The 18,138-nt window shown below is 53.1% G+C and overlaps 4 protein-coding genes across 4 annotated transcripts; 3 read left to right on the top strand and 1 right to left on the bottom strand.

The window, feature by feature from the left end:
• Positions 1-693: 693 nt before the first annotated feature.
• On the top strand, positions 694-2,360 carry J4E84_008380 (uncharacterized protein; the record flags this gene model as incomplete). The annotated part of the gene is made up of 2 exons (XM_049390956.1): positions 694-795; positions 846-2,360. The coding sequence occupies 2 exons, from the start codon at positions 694-696 to the stop codon at positions 2,358-2,360; spliced, it is 1,617 nt and encodes a 538-aa protein (XP_049241298.1).
• A 4,870-nt stretch (positions 2,361-7,230) lies between these two features.
• On the bottom strand, positions 7,231-10,097 carry J4E84_008379 (uncharacterized protein; the record flags this gene model as incomplete). Its single annotated transcript, XM_049390955.1, has 4 exons — positions 7,231-7,443; positions 7,501-8,166; positions 8,215-10,062; positions 10,089-10,097. 4 exons carry the CDS (start codon positions 10,095-10,097, stop codon positions 7,231-7,233), a joined length of 2,736 nt encoding a protein of 911 aa, XP_049241297.1.
• Positions 10,098-13,365: 3,268 nt separating this feature from the next.
• Positions 13,366-13,890, top strand: J4E84_008378 (uncharacterized protein; the record flags this gene model as incomplete). The annotated part of the gene is made up of 1 exon (XM_049390954.1): positions 13,366-13,890. One exon carries the CDS (start codon positions 13,366-13,368, stop codon positions 13,888-13,890), a length of 525 nt encoding a protein of 174 aa, XP_049241296.1.
• Positions 13,891-14,615: 725 nt separating this feature from the next.
• On the top strand, positions 14,616-17,853 carry J4E84_008377 (uncharacterized protein; the record flags this gene model as incomplete). The annotated part of the gene is made up of 2 exons (XM_049390953.1): positions 14,616-14,830; positions 14,898-17,853. 2 exons carry the CDS (start codon positions 14,616-14,618, stop codon positions 17,851-17,853), a joined length of 3,171 nt encoding a protein of 1,056 aa, XP_049241295.1.
• Between the last annotated feature and the right edge of the window lie 285 nt (positions 17,854-18,138).

Here is an 18,138-nt window from a genome sequence, read left to right as displayed (position 1 = left end):
TTTTCCAAATGTGGATAGCGTGGCGCACGGGTGCTTGCTGAAGTCAATCTCCGAGCCCCCGAGACGCCTGTTCTTCCACCATCATCTCGCACCATACAGTCGCCTTACCGCCAGCTCTTCTCGGTTTCAGCAAATCTGTAGATACCTCTCGTCTCAGTCATATGGCGTCCCAGGTTTACCATCGTCGCGTGATTGTTCTGTCTCGCGACGCGTCCCGTTCAGCCTTCGGTACCCGCTAACCTGACGTACCTCGAACGCTACCAGGAGATGGGCAGTGGTGCTTCCGACAGCTATTCATGAGGCTCATTAAGGAATAGTATGACCAGATATTGGTCGCTTGATGCAGTGCTGGCAAGCACTTCCATCATGATGTCTTCCGGACGCGCTTTACATTGGGCCCGACTGGAACCACATGAACAAGTGACTGCAACGCCTTCACTAACTTGGGTATGCAATCTGCAACTGATTATTCAGGTCGTGAGTGAATGGGAACTTACTCACGTTGGTCACGCCGCAGCCCTTTGTGGCTGACTTCGATTTCACTCATTCTACGCTCCTGCCGGTGCAGGGACCAACGCGCGCAAAAATCGAATAAGAACCTCACCCGCACCGGCTCTACTCCTCATCGACCGATCAACTGACCACACGACTCTACCCTGGACTGCACCATAACCAGCGAATTCATCAACCAAAATGCCGCAAGCATCGGGCGAACTCGACATGGCCCTAGTACCTAGTGTCCAAGGTTACATTGGAAAGCTACCACAGGAGCTGCGGCTCCAGGTGTGCGAGCTGGTAAACTATCAGCAAGATCAAATACTGTCATGATGCTAATGCAGATGCAGTTGCCAGGCCATGCGCTCAAGAACCTTGGACTGGCCAACAAACGATGGCGAAAGTCTAGTTCGACTGTGCTCTGGAAGACTTTCAGCTCCCATCTCCAGGAACGAGGTCGCGATTTCGACGCGCTACTGTTATCTCCACCTAATGGATTTCTCGATAACGTCAGGAATCTTAAGATTACGTCTTTTGATGTCTCCGAGAAGGTGCTGCAGCTGATCGCTGTCCTGGCCCAAAACACATTACGCACCGTGGAGCTACCGACTGGGGACCCCAGGGCCTTGGGCCTTTTGATTCGCTCTCAAAATCTGATTGAAGAGCTTACATATCAGCACCCTGGACTGCGGCATAGCCGTCCGGACTCTCGCTTCCTTGTAGGCAACTTGAATAAGCTTCGAAAATTGACCATTACACCCGCCAAAGATGACGACTTTAATGCTTGGCTTCTCAACACACCAGCTTTGGAGACCCTTAATATTGCACACTACAACGGGTTCAAGCCATCCAATCCCGAATTACGAGACTTGGCTTCTCTTAAAAGGTGGAAATGTCCTAGTACTTTCATACCTCTGAGGCTTCGACACCTTCGCCTGTCGTACATCAACCTATTCGATGGCCCTTACCATCTGGGGAAGATCACTGATCTCCAGTCTCTTGCAGATCTTGAGATAAGCTACTGTATCAATGTCTCGTCCTTTTTAGAGCATTTGAGCATTGAATACTCCGCACTGGACAGCTTCGCTTTGAAGTCGCTGTGTTTGATACAATCTTTCGAAGAACCAGACTTAGTCAAGTTCTTAAATCAGTTTATCGGATGCTTCTCAGGCCTGGAGAGGCTGTTTGTCGCGACTCGGAATCCTCAGCATGTCAATGTCGAGAAGATATGTCGACACGGACAAACGCTACGACTTCTCCACCTGGATCCGTTGTATCGTCCATATCGCTTTCCGCTATCCGAAGCCAGGAACCACTTCTACACGGCTACCGAGCTCGAGACACTTCTAGTTGGATGTCTAAAGATAGAGGAGCTCGGTATTCATGTCGCTGCTATCGACATCAGGTCTATGACCCGTGGCGTACCATTCCTGTTTCCTCGGAACGAAGACCTTGCAAAGGCTTTGGACGTGATAGCCAGATTTCCTCTGCTTGGCAGCTTGCGTTTTACCCATTTGCTAGCACTGGAGGAGAACATTGAATTCGACAATCCAGTCGAACACGCGGTGCAATACTGTCAGTTAGCGACCGAGGTCCTACGATACCTAGCAGCGCGAAGTTCGCCCGTCGAGGTTTATGCTACCAGTCCTACAGTCGCCCCGGGTTACCTTGACATGGCAAAGGACTTCCATGGTCATCAGTGGCCTCACTACTACTACGTACGCGGATCAATGACCTTACCCTTCCGCGGCCAACACCGCACCGAAGTCGTGGTGGTAACAACCAAGGAGGAGGATATCGCAGACTACGTCCGGCGTCCAACAATCTTATTTAGGAAGGAACCGACCCCTGAAAATGCGCATTGATGTCAGCTGGTCATGAGAGAACCGCATTTGCGCGGTACTGTGCTTTATCAGAAACATCTTCGAATGAGATATGGCGGGTCTGGCATAACAATGCCCTGCAACGAAAAGGGATGCGCGCCTTGAACACCACTAGCCACCGAATGAGGGACGTAAATGACGGGATGGAGGACCATAAATGACTGAAATTGAGGAAGGAGCGGGTAGCAAGCGTGAATGAGTATGTATTTACCCTTCGGCAGCTAAATATCTGTTCTTTCCCACATCGCTTTGCACCCCAACATCAGTACCAATTCGACAGTCACAGCAACAAGAGCAGCTTCATATAAGGACCCAGGAGGACTCGTACCCGCCAGGCCGTATGAATACACGTCTTAGGGCCCCTGGAGAACAGGACAGGCGAGCACATGAGAATTTAAATATCCAGTTTCGCAAGCGGGACATTAGATTAATGGAAAGAGCCTGGAAACATGTGACGACCATCGAACAAAAGCTGTTGTTCTTTGAAACCTTGCGATACGAGAGGCGAGCAAGAACATGGAAGAGTTGTCCAGGACTTTTGGAGCGCACTCATACACTCCTCAGAAGCCTTTCTTTAGTCTTGTAAACTAGCTAGTAAGTCTGAAAGAGGAAGAGAATACCGGTGATAGTGAGGAGGTATTTATAAGCGACTGGAGTTTCATAGTTATAACAAAGTGTGAGTGTGTTTTGGTAGCCATTGGTCTTGATGTGTGGTGCTTTGCACTTCGCGGGAAGACAGGCAGGCAAAGTCATTGGTGTTGGGCGCATTTGTTTTGAAGCAAGCTCCGTTACATTGTCGAATAGCTCTTTTGGGGTAATTTGGACAGAAAGATCGAGTGCGTGAAGTAAAGGACTTGGAGCGACAGGCGGGCGACTTTTATGTCTAACCTTAGCGTCGCAGTATGACATGGTTGTGGGACCTATTTGTGCAGCCATGGCAAACACGTGTAGCGGCTTTTACGTACTTGCGTATGGTTCAGAAGCAGGAGGAGAAGCGCAGACATCATAAGCCCAGTCTTTTCTTTTGTTGCGCACTCATCCAAGACAGCGTCGCATTTCTTGGTATGGCAGACCTTCCGGCTGAGGGTAGGAAGTAGAAGACCTGAGGCGGCTGTTCAAGAACGATCGTGTCCAGCCGCGGTATGGTTGTATGATAGGAATGTGTGGAAGACCAGGGAAGGCCATGGAGAGCCTCTGCCCATGTTTAAGATGGATATCGTGAGCAGAAACGGGAGAAGAGGACATAGCGAATTAGAATCTGGCTTTTGGTGTACACTCATATGCTTTTCCCCTTTACTTTTCTAATGATACGGAGCAGAGGATAGAGAATAGGAAGTAAGAACAAAGCTCGCGAAAGGGGTGAATTTATGCCCAGCGGCGGCACCATGGTACGTCGAGATACCTCTGCCTCTTAAGCCATGAGACTGCACCTCTTGGCTTTTGATACATGTCAAGCAAGTCTGCAGGACGCAAGATCGTGCCGGCCATGATCCAGTTGAATAATGGTTTTGGACGTGAAAGAGAGCCGACAGGCGAGAACATAAGATCGTTGACTCTTAATTTGGCGCACACTCATCACCAAAATCCTTTTCAGTTTTGGTATATCTCGAATAATGATCGGTGGAGAATGAAAGGCAAGAATCTCCTGAGAAGGAGAGTTTTAACATGCAACTGCCGCGCCGTAACGTGCAAAGAAGCGCGCAAAATCTCGCCAGCCATAAAACATCTAGCGAACATTTTAAATTCGGAAGGCAAGGCAGGCGAGAACATATAGGCTGCATTTAGAACTTTTCGGACTCACACACATAACCCTTCAAGAATCTGAATTTGGTCTTTCGTAGGCAAAGAGGTTGTGGAAGGAAGAGAAGATCATCCAGACAGATGCTATCAGATCCTTATACTTCCAAAAGAAGGAAGTAAAGTAAGAAGACCGGAGAGCTGGACCTGGCCATGGAATTCATGAACCAGGCATTTCAGATCAGCCCAGCGAGCGGAAGGGCAGCCGAGACCATTCTCTCTATGTCTCAGGTTTTTGGACTCGCACTCATCACGATCAGTGCGTGTTAGTTTTGGGTTTGCAAACTGGTGGTTTGAAATATTAGAAGACAGTATTCGGAAGGAAGAATCTAGTAGCTTTTATAGAGCAGCGAAGTCGAGTAGTGTGGTAGGCAGAGTGGAATGATCGTGCTGGACGTAATGATGATACAGTGGCTTTTTGAGTCGGGAAGAAGGAGGCAGCCGGAGAACATGATTAGAATGGTGTTGGATTTTGAGTCCACACTCATGTGTGATCTAGTTCGTCCTTTTGGTAATGCGTACCTGCCGGTGGGAGATAGGAGCATGAAGTCTATGGAGGGACGAAGTTGGTGGTATTTATGTTGCAACAGACTAGATGCAAGCGGTCCATGTGGTTTTAGGGTGTGCGATAGTGCTGGCACATGAAGCAAAAGATTGGAATTTTGAGACCGCGGGAAGAGAAGCGGAGGAGAACACAGCATAAGAAGGCTGAATTCGTTTTTTCGAAGCCGCACACATGGATTGGCCGGATTGAAATTTTTGTAAAGCGCACCAGGAGAATGTTGATAGAAGAAGAGGAGGAGAGCGACGAGGGAGTGGTATTTATAAGCAACGGCCGTGTACAAGAGCACGGTCATATCAGGTAATAACATGTGTTTGCTGGCGGACGAGATGCGAGAAGAGCGAAGAGCAGAACGAAATAAGTCGTTCACGCTTTACTTCTGATTTTGATCAAATGGCTGAAGTTGCGCAAGTCCTCTCGCACAGATCATGGGTAGTTCTTGAGCATATTTCTCGCACACACGACATTGGAAGTTCGCCAGTGATTTTCGTAAACCGCACAGGCACTCCAACACTCATGAAGTGCTAAACAGCGTTGCACAAACATGACATTTCCCTAGGTGAGTTTTGGTAAACAGAATGCCGAGGATGTTGTTTAGGAAGTCGAAGGCCGGAACCGCACATACGACTGTTGGCGTATGTCTCAAGACCGAACCAGCCATCTTGCTGATTATAAATGTGCAGACTTGTAATTTGAGTATCCAGCGAGGCCAAGATTCTCGACTCGTACACATTGTGCTTAGTTTGGTGCTTTGGAGATTAGGGCAGCGACAGTCTTCTTCCAGAGACATCCAGATTGCCGAGTATCTTTTTGATAAGTAGAAGGAGGAAAGAAGACGAGCGAGCCATGTGAACGAACCGGGTCGGTTTTCAGGATCTCCACATGTGTAAGCTGGACTTTCATTTTGGTATTCTGGAAGAATAATGCAGAGATAATGCGAGGAAAGTAGACACACCACGACGAGCTTTTATACTGTCCAGCATGCCGCTAATGCCCGTTTGGGTGGCGAGGGAGCGGAAGCAGAACATTTGACTTGTTCTTTCTATCTTCTGCAGAAGGCACAGCAGCAGACCGACAGACATGAAGTGGTCCCTGTTAGCTTTTGAAGTCTCCAGACATCAAGGTGTTATTACTCATCTTTAGTCCAGCATCAGGGAGTTGTCGATTCCTTTGTAGAAGGAACAGGAGCGAGCCGGCAGACATCCTGCTGAAAATTGGCCTTTTCAGGTCTCTAGACATCCAAACTTGGCAATCCTTTTTCGAATCCAACATCGTTTGGCATGATCGACGTTTCTGTAGAAGGCGCAAAAGCGAACAAAGGACATGTTCACTCGTCTCTTGAGTTTTTGGAGTCTCCAGACATCACCATGAACTCTTGTATTTTTAGTATCACAGAGGAAGAAGATGCAGGAAGGAGTCTCCGTCCACGAGACTGGTTTTATAGCCACTGCGACGCGGAGAGCAGCGCACTCATCGACAACGTCTACAACCGTTTTTGTTTTCGCAGTCTGCCACACCACTCTCGTCTGCTTGCATGGAATGCAACCTGCCATGTTTCGAAGCAGATCATAGTGAAGAGTTGGAAGTGTTTTTGTTTTCCCAGGAGACCGACGGGAGAACATGGCAATATGCTTTCAAGATTTTGAAACACACCATGAGCCTGACCACAGAAAGTTTTGGTAATGTGGAAGAAGAAAAGATAGTTTGATGATCAGCCGAAGAAGCAAGTTGAGACACCTTTATATAGCCACCAAGCTAGAGCAGCTAGTCAGTACACCTGCATGACCTCGGGAGCTGCGGCAACTAGACGTTTGGCCCCCAAAAAAACTGCGGGTCAGCCGTAGCCTCCACTCATAGCCGTCCGTCATTCGGGAAGATCACCACATACTTCACGTGGTGGCAAATATCGACAGAACCGTTAGGTGAAGTTATGAATGTGTAGTATATAGTACAACACCACACCCATCTTCGCCAAGAGACCCATTCATCTACGAGATCAGTAACCTCTTTCCCATGGTATTCCAACCAGAAACCAGGAATATCTCCCCATGTACGCCCGTTCCGAAAAAAGCAGATCCCGTCAAGCACCCATTATTTCATGAGGTAATACAGTAGTGGTAACCATACCCCATCGATGCCATGCCCTTTGCCTAAGCAGATATTTCCCAGAGGATGAAGATGAGCAGTAGAAGCAAGCAACAATGACAACAACAACAGAATTAAGACTCCAAGCTCTTTTTGGGGGGAAAAGTGTGTGAAAGCGATACGTTGATTTTCGTGGCCGTTCAATGATGGAACGTGACGGTAATCGTAGTGATATGTAACAATGAAAGGCAAAAGTAATAAGTATGGTATATGGACAGTAGAATGCAGGTATGCCGCCGACCCTGGCAGTCAAGTATGGATGTGTAGAACGGAATGTGTGGCGAGTGACGGGTATCGTTCACGGATTACGAGGCCTATGTGGGCGGTATCTCTGGAGGGCGGGTTGCTCTATAGGACGGTGTCCTCGATGCTGACACCGCCAGTGGCGTTGGCGGCGCTGTACTTGCCATTCGCAAGCGCGCTATGTACGGGTTCGTCGACGGTGGAGTTGTTCGTGCTTGGGTGGGAGCTGCTCTGCGGCGACTGCGCAGTGCTGCTGAGAGCGGGTGTGGGCATGGTCGGAGAGTCGATGCGATCGTAGCGGAACATCTTCTTCTCGACCTGGACATCTATTAGTCGACTGTCTTGAAGGAAAGGCTAGGTCACGCAACAACTTACCGAGACACATTGCTTGCCGGGAATGACCTTCTTGGCCTTTTCAAGCTCAGGCTTGAGTGCTTGGACGAACTTCTCGTAGTCATCGCGGTTGAGCGTGTCCAACATCTTTTGGATGACATAGTTGCCGTAGCCATCCCTGAGAAGGTTCATGACGTTTGACTCGCCTCGCTCGTTCTTGGCAAGAATGACCGATACAAGCTCACGACGTTGCGCATCGTCGCTGCACTTGAGGCACTGCTCGACGACGTTGCTGGCGAACTTGTGCTTCGAGAACAGGAGGAACTGCGCCTTGATCAAAGCCACGATCTTAGCCCTGTCTTCAGGCAAGCCGTGCTCGATGACATGCTGGGTGACGTAGTTGCCGTATTGGTCGGTGATGAGTTTGGGTCCCTCTGCGTGTAGCTCGTTCAAGATGAATCTCCGTTGTGGCTCCGGCACCTTCTCAAGTAGTCGCTGAACAACACGGCATCCGTACGAGTTGACCGAGAGTACGCCGACGTTGCCTCTGAAAGCCTCGACCACCTTCTGGATGTACTGCATTGGTACCCGGTCGATGACCTTCTGAATGACGTGGTTGCCGTTCTGGTCCTTCACGGTCTTGAGAACGTCCTTCTCGAGTTCCTTGACCATCTCGGCTTGCTGCTCGGTGAGTGCGTGCTCAAGCGCCTGGTGTGGTTAGTATCTATGCTCAAGTCGTGGGGAAGAGGAACCTACCTTTTGCACTACTCTGCAAGCGTACATCTGGTTGGCAAGCGCAAGTACGTGACCCTTCATCTTTGCAACTAGAATCTTCTTTTGCACCTGGTCTCCATGCTCAAAGAACTTCTGGATGACGTAGTTGCCGAAAACGTCCTGCATGAGCTGCAGCGCGTTCTCTTCAAGCTCCCTGAAGACGCTCTCCTTGACTTCGCTGTTGGCTGATTCAAGCTTCTGCTGGATGAAGCGGGAGCCATGTTGATCTCCGGCAAACTCCACCACATGGCCTTTGATGTCGGTAAGCTCCCATCGCTTGCTCTGCTTTTGCTCCCTCTTGAAGTTGGACAGTTCGATGCTCATAGCGCCGAGCCCATCACCGACCTGCTGCTCCCGAGGACCCCTGGGTGGCTGCTGTTGGACAGGCTGCATGGGCTGCATCGAAGGCACGTTCATGTGCTGTGGTATGGCGGAAAGGGGCAGGCCGTTGGGAAGACCATACTGGTACTGGTACGGGTTTTGGAGCTGAGCTGCGGGAAAGAGGTGCTGGTACTGTTGCTGGTGAAGTTGGCTCGGAGAGATAAAGTTACGTCGTTCCTGCTGCGCCATCTGGAACCCAGCAAGCTTGTTTTGGAGCTGCGTGACGCTGTTGGGATGCGCCAACATCTGCTCGCTGGTATACGGGTTGAGACGGTCGTACACAGGTGGTGTGCTCATCTGAGAGTAGAACGGACTCTGACGAACGCCAGTACCGTTCGGCACACTCCGACTGTTGTCAAGCTGAGAGGAACGTAGCTGCGAGTTGAGCTGGTGGTTGGGATAACCATCTGGGGTGTATGTGCCTGCATTGCTGAAGTTGCCGTCATCTGCTCTGGAGAGCGCACCGTTCATGTCCTGCCCGGGTGTTGCTGCTGGCGTGAATGCGTTGATACTGAACGACCTATTCGGTCCCATGCGCGCGTCTTGCTCTTGCTCGTGGCTCAGCCTTCCGAACGTGCCAAACGACTCGCTTTGTATCGATCCGCTTCGTTCTTGGAAGGCGCGGCCACTGGCCATGGAAAAAGACGATGCTTGACGGGGAAGCTGAGAGAGCCTAGAAAAGGCATCTGCTGCCTGGCCGAAGGGTGCGGGTTCAGCACCATGCCGGGACGGAGGCAGGCTTCCGCTTTGTGAACCAGCTCCACTGGAGGACGCAAAGTACTCTGAATTTGCTACGCTCCGGCGGTCCTCGCTTGGGGAGTGGACTGAGCCTGTGTCTGGCCACGATGTGACGCCGGTATCAGGGCGCTGGGATGTGGCATCTGTCTGGCCGAATCCAAAGTTGGTGAAACCAGTGTTGAGGGAGTCAATCTGGTGCGAGGTGAAGGTGGAGGTGGTGGGGTCAAGGAATGGCTTCACCGGTCTCGCGTGTGAGCCTTGGCCTGCCAGCGAGCCCCTCGCAGAGGGGAAGAAGGAAGAGGGCGAGTTGTCGCTGTACTGCTGGACGGGCGCTTGAGCGACAGATCGCTTCCGGGCTGGTGATACGCCGGAGCTCCTGGCGTGCGGTATGCTGCCGGATCGGTGTTCACCCCAAGCAGGTCGGGCGGTGGGTCTCCATTCGGTCTCTGAGTTGGCGAGGAGGGAACCTGAGCCGGTCTTGCCCTCGACCAAGTCTGCGGAGGCACCGTTCTCTGGGCGCGGGTCAGCGTTGCACTTGTCATAATCCAACAGTGGCATACCTCGGGGACGCGAGTTGTCTCTGCCAGCGGAGCCAAGCCCAAACGAGCCGATGGAGTTGTTCCAGATAGTCTTTCCCCACGGGGATGCGTGCGAGCGCTCGGCGTCTGTGCCGTTGAGCGAGATGCCGTTGGAGTAGTCGCGCGGTCGAGTCTGGAGCAAGTGTCAGTACGCCATACTGCATGCATAGGGAAGTGGCTACCCACATTGGCGGACATGACTGCCATGTTACGGCTGGAATCACCGGGCGTGCTGTTCATTTACAGGCGAGAGTGACGTTATTAGGCAGCGGAGAATATAGTGCAGTCCGGTGGAGGATGCGCGGGGTGGCTTATGCGTGCGCGAGTGCGAGGGTCGGACTAGGCTCAGGCGTCAGCGCAGACAGGGCAGGTGCGGGGGCAGAGAATACGGACGCTCTTTCCAGCCGGTATAGTGAGGGACTATGAATATATTGTGCGGCGGCGTGGTGCACACGGATGCGGCGGCGAACAAAGAGAGGTGGTCGCGGACGTCCGAGGGAGGAGGCCGTGGGTGCGGGCGAGGTATGCAGGTCCGGGTGGGTGATGTAGTCCTCCTAGGCACAGTTCATGCTAGTCTTGAAGCAATGATGTTGCGCGCCAGGCGGGGGACGCATACGGGTGCGATGACCAAATGCAGCGGCGGGGAGTGCAAGGGCGGGAGGCAGGGCACGAATGCAGCGGTGCGGGAGGAGGATATAGATAATGGGCGGGCGTGCGGGCGGTGGGCGTGTGTGTGTGGGCAGGCCGGGCGCGCGAGTTTGGTAGCGGGCGCAGAGGTTTCGGGGCGCAGCCTGAGGGAGAGGGTTGCGCCAGCTGTGGGTTCGGAAGATGTGTTTTTGGTGATGAAGATGCGACTGCCCTGGAGGATAGGATCGGCAACTAAGGGCAACTAAAGCACTGGGGAAACGCTAAGGCTCAGGTTGTACCGAAAGCGTCGCCTAGAGGTCTTCGGGTGCTTGGATGCAGGCCAGGCTTGGGGAGAGGGTCGAAGGTGCGATTGGAATCCAAGGTATGATCTCCCTAAGAACAAATATCTTCCGTTTTCTTTCCTCTTGCGCCCACCGGCTGCAATGCGCTCGCGTGTGCCAAGAGCGAGTCAGGGACGATGCGGCAACGGAATCCGGACGATCCTCTGTGATGCGAGGTGTCGTTATGGCAGCCTGAGACACTCCCCATGCATGGATAGGAGACCCTCAGCATTATCTACAGGCCCGTCGTGTTTCACCACCACCCTGCCGCCACGTCCAAGCGCACCCTCTGCTACGCCCTCACCCTCCTGCATGCCAGTGTTTGCCGTCGGGACAAGATTCTTGGTAGCCGCAAGACTTCGGTAGCCAACCCACGCCCACCATGTGTTGCCCTCGTCGACTTTTCTGCGATGACCAATTGACCTCTGTCTGCTTACTTGGAGCGAATTGGTTGACCTCGATGCAGCCTGAGTGACATGCATGGACATGAGGAACTCATCGACGTGATTGCCTGGAGGCACAGCAGACGATGCACGGCAACCACGGTCGCACTCGCTGTGGGTTTGATCGATGAAGAAAAGCCTTCTCACGCTCGTGACCTAGATTATCCATGGATTGTCCTCGCTGCCAACACTCCCTGCAAATATAACGCCTCCTAGCTGCGGGTTTGCGCTGCAAGGCTGCAAGGCGGATGCGAGGCGTCCAGTGAGCCTCCCATCTCCGCTCTGTGTTCATAGCTGTGCTGCGCTGGCGGGCCAACAGGCAGAGCAAACTGCTGCAATCGCCAAGTGCTTTCTTCGTGATAAAGTTCCTCCTCTGACTGTGTCCGTCATGAAGCTTCACATCTACACCGCTCTTGTTGCGTTGACTGGTGTTACACACGATAAGCCACCGTTGATCGCCGCGAGGTCACGATGGAACACCATCCAGTGACATGTAGCTGTCTGAGAAGAGCCGGTGACAGCATTTCCCCTCAATCGCAGACAGTTCATCGCTTCTAGAAGACGACATGCGACAGCCCCAGAGTCAAGGGGTCACTTGGCGTCAGGCAGGCGGGAAGGCATCAAACGTCCCGAAGGCTCAAACGCAGGGCCTGACGATGAGATGTTTAACGGCGGGGACAGGAACCGAGTGGGCGCAGTGGAGAAGCCAAGTGCCGGCCTGGCTGCATCCGTAGGCCCATGACGAATTCCCTCGTGTCACTTGCGCGCTGCTGACGACTGCGACATTGTGGGTGGAGCGGAAGCCTTATGCCAACTTTGCGGTGATGAAGGGCTGCTTCAAGGCTTTGTCGAACGCAAGAGAGACGTGCCTGAGGAGGCTCGAGTTCCATCACCACACGGTGCTCCCTGCGCCAGCCTTGGAAGTGGTCCACAAATCCATCGTTCATTACGCGCGTTGCTGTGGCATGTGCTATCGACCAGCATAATCCTGCATCGCTCCGCACTCGGGCAAGACGTTCGTCTCAGCCAGCGCTGTCAACTCGTCTCCACGCCGTTGTCACAATCAGTCTAAAACACGTCGCGTCTCGTACTCGATAAGCTTAACGTGACATCCAGATTGGCGTCGTGAGGGTGACAGTACATAGTCTGGGGCGGTCGCCTCAACCGAGCGCAATAGGAGTACGTGCTGGCCACGATCCACTGGCGATCCACACCGGAGAGTCTCGACCTCTGGCTAAATCCTACCCCCGTCATTCGTTATTACCGCCCCTTGCATATCAGAAAATACTCCACGCGCTATAACCGTTGTTTGTTTTGCTCTGTTTGCGGCGACGGCGTTTTTACTTTGGCTCGGGTTTGGGAACCATCGCAGAAGGACGACCCTGATTGTTGTGGTCTCGTGCGGCAGCGGCGGGGAGATCGCTGGCGCCAGCGAAGCCAAAAATAAGATCGAGAGGATGAGCGTGCTACCGTCATCTTATTGTGCCTCACGGACGCGGCTTAGCGTGGGCGGCTTCCTCTCCTAAACTAGGTAAAGAGGAAGGTGCGCGCCTTAGTGCCGATCGCTGATTCGCTATCAGTGCATCGTACCTGCATTTTGCATTGGTGACCGCAAGGCGGTTCAAAATAACGTTGGTTCCCATCTCGACCTCCTTGCTCACCTCCTCCACGGTCTCGCCCACCTTCACTCATTCTTCCCTCGTCGACTTATCGCTTCACTCTTTCAGCGATATCTCGCATTACGCTCTTTCCCACCTTGTGTCTCTCGTTCTCTATCAATCCACCAGCTTGCGAACCGACGGTGCTATCAGGTGCGTATCCGCTTGTTCCCGTTGGCGTCCATCACATTCCGCCAAGCCTCCGCGCGAATGTACAACCACAACACCGAACAGAAGCAATGCGAGCCAGGACAATGGGAACTAACATGCAAACAGCAACTACACTCCTTAATCAACACTACCAAACCCAGAGTTATCTGCACGCCATCGACACGCCCTAACGAAACACAATACCACCCATATCATAATGATGAACATCAACCTTATCAAGCGCAGCGAGGATGGCAGCCTTAGCTCTACCCACCTCGCCCTGCTCGTTACCCTCATGATGCTTGTCCTCCTCGGCATGCTGTGCATAGGAGGCCTCATGTTCCTCCGCAGCGTCCGCAGAGGCAGGAAACAAGCCGCAAACGACCCAGAACTCCCCGTCTACGAGAAGCGCCAATCAAATGTTAACCGCCTGACTATCACTGCGATGCCGTACAAGGGCCGGGAATCCGTCATCACCTACTCCGAAAAGCAGAACCTCATGGACAGCCCTACCAGCCCGGTACCCGAGATCCGCATCACCTTCCCCGACGAGGTCGACGAGTCCGGCAAGCAACAATCGGGTCGCGTTGTCGTTGTTCGCGTTGGAGACCACAGTGTCGGACTGGAGCCCGTACAAGAGGACCTCCCAGCCTACCAGCGCGACGCATCAGACCGCTTCGACTCGCTCGACCTGGATCGCATGGGCGGACTGAAGGAGAAGGACGACAAATACTACTCATGAATCTCATGACACCAATCTCAACACCCGGCTAGACTGCTGCTACGGAAAGTCTAGCAGCCCGGGCCTCCCAGCCACTTGGCTACGACCGACTACCCTTGATGACGGCTATACCGCGCTGATTGTCAGCTTCTCCGTTCCTGCTGAAGCTGTGGCATAGCCGGCAGGGCACACCATTTATGTATATTCTCGGAGTTGACTGGCCATTTTGCTGTATACCCCTGATGATTGGCCATCTCTTCAACGAGGTTTCTACACCTCTTACATAACTCTTATTCACTAATGTATGATATACAACTCACTCTCTAGCGACTGCGCAGAGCAGCATGAGAGCCAATACAATCCTTTGTCAAGACATACAAAACGCGTGCATTTGATCGTGATGTAAGACGGACGCGAATGCACCAGCGCATGCAGGGTCTTTGGGTATTCTGGTACGAACGGGGAACATGCAGGCATGATGTCAAGGCTCGTATTACAAGTCCCAAGCACAGCTAGCGACGGGCGCGAGGCGCGTACCTCGATGGCGGATGCATGACATCGGAGGCTCGGCGAAATGGGTGATCCACTTGTGGATGCTTGCGACACATCCTCACTTTTGTAAACACCGCACCAACTTTCTCCCCATGGATCCTGTCGCTCCTTGAGGCCTCTTCAGCCATTTGAATCCCATTGAATCTCCATTTGGCATTTGCTAAGCGCCAATTGGCCACCCCTCTCTGTCCGTCATGGAGAACGGCGAGGTCTTCACGCCTCTGTCCGACATCACCGCCGGCCGGAGCACCGCGCCCAAAGTTCAGAAGCCGGCGCAACAGCCACAACAGCAGCAGCCGTCGCAAGGTCAGCGGACAGCTGTACACGATCCTGATAAGGCGAAGAGGCTTGGACAGGTGCACTTCAAGGCTGCTCATGGTATCATTGTCGCTTTCTTTACCTTCATACTGTAGGTTTCTCCATCGCAGCCCTCTCCCGGCTTTCCCCTCAAGACATGCATCGCTAACCGCTACCAGAATACTTCACATCCTCGGTATCTACCTCTTCACGAGCGGCTTCCTTCTCACGCGATTGGTACTCGACCACAAGTCAGAGTGCGCCGTTCCCCCAATCGACTCTGCGAACGCGTACACACCGGGCGAGGCGGAAAAGGGGTGCTGGCACCCGAAGACATTCAACAAAGCAGTTGTCATTATTGTTGACGCGCTGCGATACGACTTCACTGTGCCCTTCCCCGAACAATTCGAACCTGTCGATCTCGCTGTCGAAGCCGAGAACCCGTCCCAAGCCCCTCCAATCGCTCCGCGCCATTTCCACAATGCTTTCCCCGTGCTTTACGAGACGGCGAGGAACCAGCCTCAGAACGCGTTCCTCTTGCCCTTCATTGCTGACCCGCCGACGGCCACGATGCAGAGGTTGAAGGGGCTCACAACGGGTACGTTGCCCACCTTCATCGATGTGGGCAGCAACTTTGCGGGCCAGGAGATTCTTGAGGATAACTTGGTTGGTCAATTGAAGAATGCGGGCAAGAGGATGGTTCACCTCGGTGACGACACATGGCACGCCCTTTTCCCGGACTACTTCGAGCCGAACCTCACGCACGCGTACGATTCGTTCAACGTCTGGGACCTACACACTGTCGACTATGGCGTGAGTGAGCACATTTTCCCACTTTTGCAGGCTGAAAATGCCGACAAGTGGGATGTCATATTTGGCCACTATCTGGGCGTGGACCATGCTGGACACCGTTACGGACCCGATCACCCTGCCATGGCCGCGAAGTTGAGCGAGATGGACAAGGTCTTCCAGCGCATGATTAGGTCCATCGATGACGACACTCTGTTAGTTGTTATGGGAGATCACGGTATGGACGCGAAGGGTGACCATGGAGGAGAGTCAGATGATGAGATCCAGGCGGCGCTGTGGATGTACTCGAAGAAGGGTGTATTCGGGCGCAGCAACCCTGCCTATGTCGCGCCTCCAGCCAACGCAAAGACCCGGCCAGTGGGACAGATCGATCTAGTCCCGACTCTCTCGCTTCTTCTAGGCATGCCCATACCCTTCAACAATCTCGGAAAACCCATCGAAGAAGCTTTCATTGGCAAGGACGGCGCTGACTATAAGAACCTGGCTACTGTCAACCGACTGACAGCGGCGCAAATTCACAACTACCAGCATGAGTATGCCAAAGTTCGTGGTATTGCTGATAGCGCAAGGGCTTCCTCGCTTGCCCTCTGGAAGAACGCAAATGACGCGTGGAACTCGCTCGGAAAGTCCAAGGCCAACAGTGACGAGATGCGCCAGGCGTACGAAGCTTTCGGTGCCTACCAGCGCGATACGCTCCGCATCTGCCGCGACCTTTGGGCTCGATTCGACGTTCCTAGAATGGTCAGTGGTGTCACAGTCTTGGCCGCCATTCTGATAGTAGTTGCCCTCTACGCTAGGATTCTGCATGGAGATCGTGCCGACGTCACTCCCGTCTTCTTCACCCGAGGCGCCATCGGTCTGGTCCTCGGAGGTATCGTTGGTGTTGGCTTTACTATCTTCATGCCAGTGGACGCCAAGTCGCACGTCCTTGTCCTCTCCTCTGCTCTCACTGGAATCGTCGGCTGCGCTTCTACTTTCTACTCGCTGAGTTACCGCCTCATGCCTCCGATGCCAAACAGCATCTGGGGATGGACGAGTGTCATCTTCACACTTGCGCTCTCTGGCGGCTTTGCAGCCAACTCATTCACCATCTGGGAGGACGAGATTCTCCTGTACTTCCTGACCACCTTTGGTGTTCTTGCGCTTATCTCATCTTTCCGCCGAAAGAGTATTTCAGACCGGACTCTGGGCGCTTACCACTCCATCTTGTTCACCATCTTGCTCAGGGTTGCGAGCTTCTCGAGACTGTGCAGAGAAGAGCAGATGCCATACTGCAAGTCCACATACTACGGATCCGCTCTGTCCACTACATCAGCACCGTGGCAACTCGCCATTCCCGTAGCCGCCGCCATCCTCATCCCCACGTTCATCAAGAGCTACTACGACGGCACCAAGAGCTACCAGCACTACGCGACCCTTTGGATAGGTCTCGCACTGCGCTTCGGCCTAATGATGTCCGCCGCATACTGGGCGCTCGACGCTGCCGACGACGGCGAATGGGCCCCAGGCTGGGAAAACATCATCCGCATCACCAAGCGCTTCCTCGCCCAGATCGTGCTCGCCATCAGCATGGCTTTCGGCTACTCAATCTACAACTGGTCCAAGCCCCTCCTCAACGTCATCATCAACAAAGACGGCGGGGTCGACGAAAACGGCGCCCCCAAGGAAGAAGTCATCATCCACGGTTTCGCAAACGTCCACGGCTCGCGCTACGCCCTCCTCATCACAATCTGGTACCTCGCCGTCGCCGTCCTGCAGAAACCCATGGGCGCAGGTGCCATCGGCATCTTAGTCTGGCAACTCTTCTCCCTCTTCGAAATCATCGACACAAACAACCTGCGTCAATCCGCCATCGGCCCCGTTGTCCTCGGTCTCCTCGGCTCCTTCCACTTCTTCAAAACAGGCCACCAAGCCACCCTCTCCTCCATCCAATGGGAATCAGCATTCATCCCCCTGACCAAGATACGTTACCCATGGACCCCCATCATCGTTATCCTCAACACGTTCGGCGCACAGATTCTGTGTGCTATTGCGGTACCGGCGTGTGTGCTTTGGAAGGTTAAGCCTCAGAAGAAGGGCCTGCTTAGTGTGGTTACGAAGGCGGTGGCTACGCATGTTTTGTTTTATGCGACTGTTAATCTGGCGACGACTATGTGGGCGGGGCATTTGAGGAGGCATCTTATGCTTTATAGGATTTTTTGTCCTAGGTTTATGGTTGGGGCTGTGGTGCTGCTGGTTGTGGATGTGGTGTTGATTGTTATTGCGCTGTGGGGGACTAGGATGAGTATGTTGAGTACGGCGGAGGTGTTTGGGTTTGGGGGGTAGATGGGTGAGTGGGAAAGAGGTGGGGATTGGGGGGAGGAGAAGTGGTGGTTAAATCGCGTTTGCATATATTGGCGCGGGCTCAGTTGTTGTATTAGCATCGCTTGCAGCCTCTTTATTCTTTTCCTTGTGTTCAATGTAAGAAGCTCATGGAAAGTATCACATGTGCGACTTCCTTACTCGTTCCTTTCTCACACCGTCTCGTTTTCCCATTATCCTGGTTATCTCCGTTCGCTCGTGCTCCTTCCGGATTCAAACGCGCCAGACTGATCCAGATTGGCCCCGTGC

This window comes from Alternaria hordeiaustralica (genome assembly GCF_023758085.1).
Source record: "Alternaria hordeiaustralica strain BMP 2776 chromosome Unknown scaffold_21, whole genome shotgun sequence".
Lineage (NCBI taxonomy): Eukaryota > Fungi > Ascomycota > Dothideomycetes > Pleosporales > Pleosporaceae > Alternaria > Alternaria hordeiaustralica.
This window is presented reverse-complemented; position numbering and strand designations above follow the sequence as displayed.